Source organism: Hypanus sabinus, chromosome 14, assembly GCF_030144855.1.
Source record: "Hypanus sabinus isolate sHypSab1 chromosome 14, sHypSab1.hap1, whole genome shotgun sequence".
NCBI classification, from domain to species: Eukaryota; Metazoa; Chordata; class Chondrichthyes; order Myliobatiformes; family Dasyatidae; genus Hypanus; species Hypanus sabinus.
The window spans coordinates 69,428,025-69,438,073 of NC_082719.1; the positions used below are offsets into that span (position 1 = coordinate 69,428,025).

At 41.8% G+C, this 10,049-nt stretch overlaps 1 protein-coding gene across 1 annotated transcript; it reads left to right on the plus strand.

Moving 5' to 3' along the window:
- The first annotated feature begins 4,230 nt into the window (after positions 1-4,230).
- Positions 4,231-8,876, plus strand: mcidas (multiciliate differentiation and DNA synthesis associated cell cycle protein). The gene is made up of 5 exons (XM_059988559.1): positions 4,231-4,774; positions 5,215-5,281; positions 6,645-6,874; positions 7,879-7,989; positions 8,407-8,876. Exons 1-5 carry the CDS (start codon positions 4,721-4,723, stop codon positions 8,869-8,871), a joined length of 927 nt encoding a protein of 308 aa, XP_059844542.1. The 5' UTR covers positions 4,231-4,720; the 3' UTR covers positions 8,872-8,876.
- Positions 8,877-10,049: the final 1,173 nt, after the last annotated feature.

Here is a 10,049-nt window from a genome sequence, read left to right on the forward strand (position 1 = left end):
GATCATTGAGCCAGATGGGCCTGTTAACGTGCTGAGTCTCTCAATGGTCAACACCATTGGATCATTGTGGAATCTGGCCTCAATGGTCCTTACATAATGTCAAGGCTTATTACTGACAGTTGTGCTCTTATGACTTGGACAAAAATATAGATGAATGATGAGTAAGTCTGGGGATAACACAAAAATGGTGGAATGATAGATAATGAAGAAGATTTTCAAATGCTACAACAGAACATATATCTGCCATAGATATGGACAAGTGTGAGGTGATACATTTTAGGAGGTCAAATATATGGTGAAAATATGTAGTAAGTGGTAGGCCCCCTTAGGAGTACTGATTGTAGAGGGATCCTGAGTTTGAGATCCATGGATTTCTGATAGCGGAAACACAAAGATATCAGGTGGTAAAGAAGGTGCAGGGCATGCTTGTTGTCATCAGTTGTGACATTGATTATAAGAGTTAGTGATCATGGTGCAGCCATATAAAACTTTGGTTAGGCAGGATTTCAAGTATTGCGTGCAGTTCTGGGCACCACATTACAGGAATTATGTTGAATCTTTGGAGAGGGCGCTAAGGAAGTTCTCCAGGAATGCTGCCTGGATTGGAGAGTATTAGCAGAGATTGGACCAATTTGAATTGTTTTCTCAAACACTGGAGGCTGAGGGGAGACGTGATGGAGTTTATGAAATTTTGAGAAGCATAGATAGGGTAGGTAGCTAGTCTTTTTAACAGAGGGTATGTATTTAAGCTGAGAGGGGGAAAGTTTAAAGGAGATGTCCAAGGCAAGTTTTTTCTATACAAAGGGTAGTTGGTGCTTGGATCGTGTTGCCAGGGGTGATGGTGGAAACAGATATGATAGTGGCATTTTAGAAGCATTTACTCAGTCATATGGGCATGCAGGGAATGGAGGGGTGTAGGTTGTGTGCAGGAAGATAGGTTTAGTTTAGTTTGACATCATGTTTGTCACAGACATCATGTGCTGAAGGACCTGTTCCTATGTTTCTATGTGCTATGTTTGTGATGCACTATTGCAGTCTGTCTTAAATCATATATCAGTGCTAAACAAGATTTGAAATATATGCTTTTTATGACTGGACGGTTCAATGTCAGACCACATGGGTCATTTCATAAGCTGACTGAAGCTGATTGCTCCCGTTAATGCTGATAATGCAGACACTCTTATCTTTACCCCTGCTTGGGATATCACAGGAATATACTTATTACTTATCACAGGAATCAATCATGGATCAACAGGAAGGGGAAAAATAACTTGAGTTCATAGAAGGGATCATCAGCTGCAGTGTAGGACACAATGTGACTGTTTGGAGAAGGTAAAGTGTATTGGATCCATCAAAGGCAGTGGACAGAAAATAGGAACTGCATTTTATAAAATTAAAAGTAAAAATATTAACCCCAGTCTTGATTGGAAGTGAACTGGTGAACTTGTATCAGTCCCACCACAACATTGCTTCTCACTTTTTTCTCAGCAGAGTACATTGAACACATACAGAGAAAATTTACAAGGATGTGGTTGAGACATGAGGATCTGAGTAACAGGGAAAAGTTGAACGGATTAGGACTTAAGGCCATAAGACATAGGAGCAGAATTGGGTCATTGAGCATGTCGAGTCTGCTCCCCCCCTTCCACCTTGGCTGACCCCAGATTCCACTCAACCCCATACACCTGCCTTCTCGCCATATCCCTTGATGTCCTGACCGATCAGGTAAACATCAACTTCTGCTTTAAGTATACGCACAGACTGTGGCAGAGCATTCCACAGACTTGCTGCTCACTGGCTAAAAAAAATCCTCCTAACCTCTGTTCTAAAGGGGCACCCCTCAATTTTGAGGATATACCCTCTCATTCTGGATACTCCCACCACAGAAAACATCCTCTCAAATCCACCTTATCTAGTCCTCTCAACTTCCAGTAGGTTTCAATGAGATCCCCTAACATTCTTCTAAATTCCACTGAATACAGGCCCAAAGCTGCGAAACTCTCCTCATATATTAACCCATTCATTCCTGGAATCATCCTCATGAACCCCCATTGGACTCTGTCCAATTATAACACATCCTTTCTGAAATACTTCACTTTACTTTGTGCTGTTGTATGTTGTCAATACTGTTGACAATACTCCAAGTGCAGCCTGACTACTGTCTTATCACTTATCACTTATCAGTATTATCACTTTGTTTTTATATTCTATTCCCCTTGAAATAAATGCCAGCATTGCATGTGCCTTCTTTACAACAGACTCAACCTGTAAATTAACCTTCTGGGAGTCTTGCACAAAGACTCCTAAGTCCCTATGCGCCTTTGATACTTGAATTTTCTCCCCATTTAGAAAATAATCTGCATGATTGATCCTTTTACCAAAAAGCATTATCATACATTTCCCAACACTGTAGTCTATCTGTCACTCTTTTGTTAATTCTTCCAATTAGTATCAGTCCTGCTACAATCACATTGCTTCCTCAGCACTTCCTACCCTCCACCTATCTGTGTATCATCCACAAACTTTGCCACAAAGCCACCAATTCCATTGTCTAAATTACTGACAAACAGTGTGAAAAGCAGCGGTCCCAATACCGACCCCTCAGGAACACTACTATTCACTGGCAGCCAACCAGAAAAGGCCCCCTTTATTTCCCACTCACCGTCTCCTGACTGTCAGCCATTTCTCTATCCATGCCAGTATCTTTCCTGTAGCAGCATAGGATTTTATCTTGTTAAGCAGCCTCATGTGTGGCACCTTATCAAATGCCTTCTGAAAATCTAACTAAATGACATCCGCTGCCTCTCCTTTATCCACCGCATTTGCTATTTCCTCGATGGACTAATAAATGTGTCAGGCAAGATTTCCCTGTACAGAAACCATACTGACTTCGGCTTATTTTTATCATTGTTCTCCAAGTACTCCTAAAATTCATTCTTAGTAATAGACTCCAACACTTTCCCAACCACTGAGTTTAGGCTCACTGGCCTATAATTTCCTTCCGTTTACCTTTCTCGCTTCTTACAGAGTGGAGTGACATTTGCAATCTTCCAATCCTCTGTGACTATGCAAGAATCAAGTGATTCTTGAACGATCCTGACCAATGCACCCGTTATCTCTTCAGCGACCTCTCTCAGGACTCTGGGATGTAGTCCACCTGGTCCAGGTCACCTGCGGTGTTTGTCACTTTGTCTTGTGGCTGCGGTACAGACTGCGGAGCCGCTTCCTTCAGCTCGCGAGCACTAGAGGGTTGGACCGCAATCTTTATTCCTCGGACTGCAAACGAATGAGGGGAGATTTGACAGAAGCCTACAAAATTCAGAGGCGTATAGACAGGGTTAACGCAAGCATGTCCCCACCTCCCCCACTGAAGTTGTGTGAGATTAGCAGTAGGTTAAGGGTGAAAGCTGAAGTGTTAAAAGGGACCTGAGGAAGAACTTCTTCGCTCAAAGGGTGGCGAGTGTGTGGGAAAAGTCTGGAAAACTACGTGGATGGGAGAGGTATGGTCCAGATGCCGGTCGATAGGACTGGGCAGAGCAACAGCTCGGCACGGACCAGATGGGCCGAAGAGCCTCCCACCGTGTGCCGCGGTGCTCCGTGACTCCAAGCGCACCGACCACAGCAACCACAAGTGCGCACAAGCTGAAGGAGGCCGACAGACTATGCCGCATCCACCAGGCAAAGCAAGAAAAACTACAGGTGAACGAGATGGCCTCCATGCCCGACTTGTCCTGCCAGTCTCCCTCCGTCCCAGCACACCGACAGTCTTTGTGCAACATCTGCAGCTTCGTCTTCACAGCATGGTTAGCGTTAGGGCTTCTGAAGAGTCCCTCAAAGAGCAAGAGCGATGCTCACTTTCTGAAAGGTAATCAGAACGGGCAAGAAACGCCAACAGAGCTTGTTTCCTTTCAAAGAATCAAAAGCAGGGAAGGCTCTTAATAACATGCCAGAAGCTGACACGGAGTCCGGGGGAGCGGAAAATTTGATTGAGGTGGACGGAATTACCTGTGGAAACAGATCAGTCTCTCATAGGTATTGGGATGTTGGAAAGTTGGTGTTCGTCATTTCCAACGTGGGCGGAAAGCGACAAAATTCGTTATATTGGATCTTAACGGCCCATTTATTCAGCGCAGCCCATATTCACAATGGTCGCTTCCTTGTTTGGGAAGTTTGCGTTAGGTAACCTTGGCCACACACGGACGGCGGGTGTGGCGGGAATGCTGCCAAGAGTCAGTGTCGAGCCTCTGAAACTCAAACTGAGTTCATCTTTGAACGCTTTGTAGCGTGGAGGTATTTGTTGGCTCCAGGTGCGCTGCCCTATTGACAGGAAGTGGGCTGGCTCTGGAGTGGCAGCTCTCGGGTCGAGCGGCTGTTCGCGAAACGCGTGTCGCCCCAACGCCACCGACTCCGAGCCAGATCACAGACCAACTTCAAGAGCGTCCAAGATAGTTGCGATTCAGCCCAACACGATCCGAGAGCAGGGAGTGTCACCAGGGAACTGATCTCTTCCAGGGTGACTTTTATTTGCGGATTTGCCTCGCTCTCTGGGATTATTCCTGGTTGAATCTCGGCTGAATGCGTGATCACTATTTGCGGTTGTTCAGGCTGATTGCAATTGCATTTACTTGACTACGCGGAACGGGTAGTTTGTGCCGGGCTAGAGCAACTGAATAGGAAAAGGTATTTTCGGGCAAACAAGAGGACATCAGAAGCTCTTCCAATGGCTCTCCAAACCTGTCACATGCCGTTTCCTCAATGGGCATTTGAATTCCAGGTATAGTTCGTTTACATTTCTTTAAATCGTCTTCGGGTACATGTATGATATGCGTGCACTCATGTAAAATTCACACCCTGCAGTTTGGAAATCCATCATTAATAAGAAAGTAGATGATATTAGTATCTATTTTGGAAATTGGAGAGTTCCAGAGAATCGAACTAAGAACCAAACAATTGATAGTGGGTTAAAATAAGGGGGCAAAACATAGACGGGAGAGGGGGCTGGGGGCGGCAGGGGGTGGGGTGATGAAGACTGAGTGACGTTAACATGATCGGAAGCAATAGGATAGATTTCGGAACTGCAAAGTTAATGTTGAGGAAATGCGCTACAACACATTAAACACATTAACGTTTCTTTGTAACCGCTCACTAGAGGATTTATTGCAAGCAGCATTTGGGGATGATGTTTCTCAACGGATTATTATTTATTTTTTATAGAACCTCCCGTTACAAGAATCATCGGAGTTTGACCTGCAGGATTTCAAAGATGTTGACATCTTGTGCGGTAAGTGCACTTCGTTCCACCGTGTCCTCTTGAAACCATCAGAAAGGACAGGCAGTTTTACAGGAATCCTGATTACATATTAATACTGTTACCGAGCCCTCACCAATCGTTGCTATTGGAAACACAGGAATACGCCAGTGAAAGATAAAACAGTGAGCACTTTTAACAGGGAATCCGGACTTTGCTGGTCCATTAACTCCGAGGCCTTCCATTTATCACCTAAAACATTTAGCAGATAAATGTCGTTTGGTGGGGTTATTTCTGAAAACATTGTAAAACAGTTTTAGTCTTGTCTGCCTCTGCACACTCTCGGCCTATATCACAAAACGCTTCGGAATCACAAAAGGCAACTCCTCAGAGTTTTTATTACGCATACGGCGTTTACCTTTCTCGGAAGCACCCAGTTGTTAGAAACATGCGTGAAATTGGCATCGATTGGAAACTAAAACCATTATTATGTTTAGCTTATGGGGCTATTTTATGGATTTTGGGCCGGGGTTGTTTATCTGTTGATAGTGAAGCGCGGCTAATGATGAGGTGTCACTTGTATCTGCAGCTCCAATGGACAACAAGTCTTCCTTTAGATTCTGCTAAATGGTACCGCAACACCACTAAACGTCCTCGTTCAACAGCGGTCAGCTAACTGAATGCACTTATACGTACCCCGACGCAGATCTTTTTCCCAGAGGCTGGGGATTGTTCAGTATTTTCAAAACCGTTTTTTTTCTTGCAGAATGCTCCTTTAGTTCAACCCTAGAAACAATGAGTTCCTTAATGAGCCTGGCAGCATACATAGGAAGCGATAGAAGTAGAGAACCCAAACTGTAATTTCATAGAAACAAGCGGCACCAGAAGAGGCCAAATCTCCCGCCCTTTCCCATGGCCCATGCTTCCTTTTATAGGGCATGTTTTAGTTAGAATTTTGAAAGTTATTGTTGAATCTGCTTCCATGACTATCATGAAACTAAAATCTATCCTAAATCACAGCAAGTGGCCCATTTGCAAAATTCTCCTCTCTGCTGACTTCTTTACTGTCACTTTCGGGAAATGTTTTCTGGACACTGAACCGCCTGTCAGTGGAAACTGCTTCTCTGTATCTCCTTCTCTGTTTAAACTCTTCTATAACTTATCCCATAGATTTTGTTCCTAGAGTATTGTTTTGTCAACCCAAGTAACTGATTTCTTCAGTACTGAAGTCTTTTCTGAATTCTCCATTCTAAAGTCCCCTGCTTTGTAATGGACACGTTAAGGTCAACTGGCTACGTTATCAGGTGCAGTGTAAAATCTTTGCTTTTACACTCATTGCTTCATTTCGTTAATCCAAAATCCCACGCGCTAGAGTTGTTTATCTTTTCGTCTACAGACCCAGCGGCTTTGATGCAGCCTATGACCATGACGGACACGGACCTGCCGCTTTCTGACTATGTGTCTCAGCTTGACGCTTGCATTTCATCTTCACTGCCGGGCGTGCACGACCCTCTGATTGAGATCAACCTGCGAGCGGATCATCCGCACCCACCTGAGCAGTTCTGGAGGGGCGTAGCAGAAGAAAATCAGAAAGCTCTGGGAGACGCTCTGGAGGAAAATGAACACGTAAGAAACATACTTGAAAATATTTTCCCTGAAGTGGCAGAGTTATTCATAATGTTTACAGACTACACAATAGAAAACTCAGATTCACAGATTCTGGGAAAATAGATAATTTGTGGAAACGGTTTCTTCTATTGATTTGAGCATTTAAATTATATTTTTTGCAATCTGGATTGGGGTGGTTTAAGGAAAAAGTGCATCGTCTTTTTCTCCAGGGCAACTCGTGATGGCAGGAAATGGGAGTCACATATAGATCTGAAGAAGGAATGGGTTAAATAAAAGATATGCTTATCATCAAAACCAGCTGGTTCTTGCTAGATATCTGTGTGTAATAGATTCACATATTTAGCATGACTGGCTGGTTTTGTTGAGCGATTGATTCTTCTCTCCAGTGAAAATGCATGAGTGAAATATGATCTTGGAGACTAGGAACATTTGTTTCTAACTAAATTTGTTTCTAACAATATTTTTTCTTAAAACAAGTGAGCAGAAATTTGTTTCTATATATTTATGCAACACACAAAGTGCTGGAGGAAGTCAGCAGGGCAGGCAGCATTTATGGAAAAGAGTAAACAGTTGGCGTTTCAGGTTGAGACCCTTCATTGGGGCTATTTCCCATGGTAAGAAACTGGATAGTTATTCCTCAGAGTGGGAAGGGGTAATAGGACAAAGTATTTAAATAGAGACAAATCCCTTTGAATCTGTAAGAGAAAAATATTTGAAGCAGGTAAAGATGGAAGACCAAAATGTTTTTACTGATTTATTGGAAATTGGAATCCTCTGCCGAATACACAATAGGCACTGAACTACAAAGACTTTAGAATGAAAGACCATAAATATTAGAAGTAATAAAAATTATGAATTAAAACGTGCAAATGTGACTAACAGGATTATTGAAATGAGGCATGGGCATACTTAGAGGTTGCTCCTCTTGGAATCCGTGACTCATCATATTGTCAAGTTTTAGAGAATCAGTTTTTGAGACTAATTGCTGTTCTCCACTGCAGCTACAAGTCACTTTAAAGAGAAAGCACTATGAAATATTATCATTGAAGGAGAGAAATGTCCAGCTGAAAGAACTTGCCAGTAAGGCAAAACATCTGGCCTCAATCCTTGATGTAAGTATAAATGTTTACACAATGATTCCCATCTTTTATGAGAGGAGTATGGTAGAACTACATAAAAGATATTTGTTCAATCCTGGTGGTTTTGTATATATTTATTATATATAAATGACATTAGTCTGGTTTGATTTGGGCTAAGCAAGGCTTTACTGGTCAGGTTTGGTACTTTATTCAGGTCAGGATAATTAGCTGTGAATTATGTTTGCATTTACAGTGATCGTTGAGATAGATTGGGAGGTTGGGTTGAGTTTTAATTTTATACCCAACCAAATTTTGAATATTGTAGTCTAAAGACAAGTTTTTATCAAGATTGAATTGGCCTTGGATTTTTTTTGGAAACCATTGTAAACAAGATACCTAATTGAATCAATGAGAAATAATGAGCGAATTGGTACTTTCATCTTTTACCAGAAACTTATGAACCAGGAATGCCAGGATACTAGTGACACCACAACTAAGACCTTTCCCTCGAGTTCTCCAGCTAAGCGGCATAGAGTAGAGGGAACCTATTTCGATAACCAGGATTGTGATAATGTGGATGAGATCTTAAGAGACATCTCAGAGAAATGTAGTGTAGCATTGGAAAAACTGAATGAAACAAACACTAAACATCTTAAGAGAAGACATAATTCAGGAGAAGAAAGTTATACCGAAGAACAGGAAACCATCAACATGTATGGAAGCTTCAATGGACTTCAGACATCTACAGCCTGCAAAATAGCCTCTATAAGTAGCAGTGAGCTGGACAATGATGTATCATTTAAGACTTCAATTCGCGATCACTGTACAATAAGGACATTAGCATTTCCTCAGGGTAATGCGTTTACCACCAGGACACCCAGTGGAGGTTTCAAATTTCGATGGATTCCGAATTGAGTGGATTATCAGCTAACTACACTGACCAGTGGGACTTAATTAAATTTACCTTTAGTAAATACTATACATGATGGAATTCCATGAAACACTCTTGCACTGCCGGCACTTAGAAGATTACAATCATACTCAAAAGCATTATCTTTCATGTCCACCAAATACTTTGCAGTTATATAGGTATCAAAGTGGCTTTCTGTAAGTCCATAAGATATCGAAGCAGAATTAGGCCGTTGGTCTATCAAGTCTGGGCAAACTCTATTATCCTACCATTATTCAAAAAATGTGATCAGAAATGGAAACAAATGAAAGCTTTACATTTTGATATCATATTCAGCACTATAGGATGTCCCAAAAGCACTTTACAGCCAATTAAATATTTTCTGAAATTTAGTCATTGGCGTAAAGTAAATAACATGGTTGCCAATTTGCACACACTAACCCATTAAAATAATATAGTAATGAGCAGATGAATTATTTTAATAACATTGATTAAATGATAAATTTTCTATGATACCAGGGGTAAATATAAAATAGTACAGTTAAAAATTTATCTTAAAACTTTTTGGAATTTTTACATACATTGGGTAGAGCAGATGGAGCTGTGACTTAAACTGAATGAAGAACTCCCTCAGAGTTACCATCAGGTTTCAGTGCACAAATCCCAGGAAGAGTTTATGAATGCACAATCAAGAATACAACCAACTGAGCTAAATCTTACACAGATCTTCAGCGGTTTCAACATGTTGAAAGAAGTTAACTTATTTCCTGTACATAGCTATTGTGCAAATATTTTAATTATCTTTGCAATTTAGCCCAATGGCTATATTAAATACATGCAGTGTAAATATCTCAGAAGACAGAAGAAGAAATTGACTTGTGTTATACAACCTATCCAGTTGAAAAAAGGTGTCAGAACTGTTTTCTTACGCTGCTGTATATGTCAGTGGAGACAACTGAATATAGAACAGGGCAGCGTGAAAGCACGGTAGCATAGCAGTTAGCATAACACTACTACAACACCGGAAACCCGGGTTCAGGTTCCACCACTGTCTATAAGGAGTTTGCCGTGCTCTCTGTGACCATGTAGGTTTCCTCACACATTCCAAGGACATACAGTTTACTAGGCTAACTTGCCACATGTGTGTAATTGGGTGGTGTGGGCTCATTGGGCTGGAAGGGCC

Bases quoted from the DNA above. Each gene is read 5' to 3' on its own strand.
- mcidas (XM_059988559.1), top strand. From the start codon at position 4,721: ATGGCTCTCCAAACCTGTCACATGCCGTTTCCTCAATGGGCATTTGAA. The intron at 4,775-5,214 runs GTATAGTTCGTT...TATTTTTTATAG, and splicing joins AATGGGCATTTGAATTCCAG to AACCTCCCGTTACAAGAATC. The intron at 5,282-6,644 runs GTAAGTGCACTT...TTTCGTCTACAG, and splicing joins AGATGTTGACATCTTGTGCG to ACCCAGCGGCTTTGATGCAG.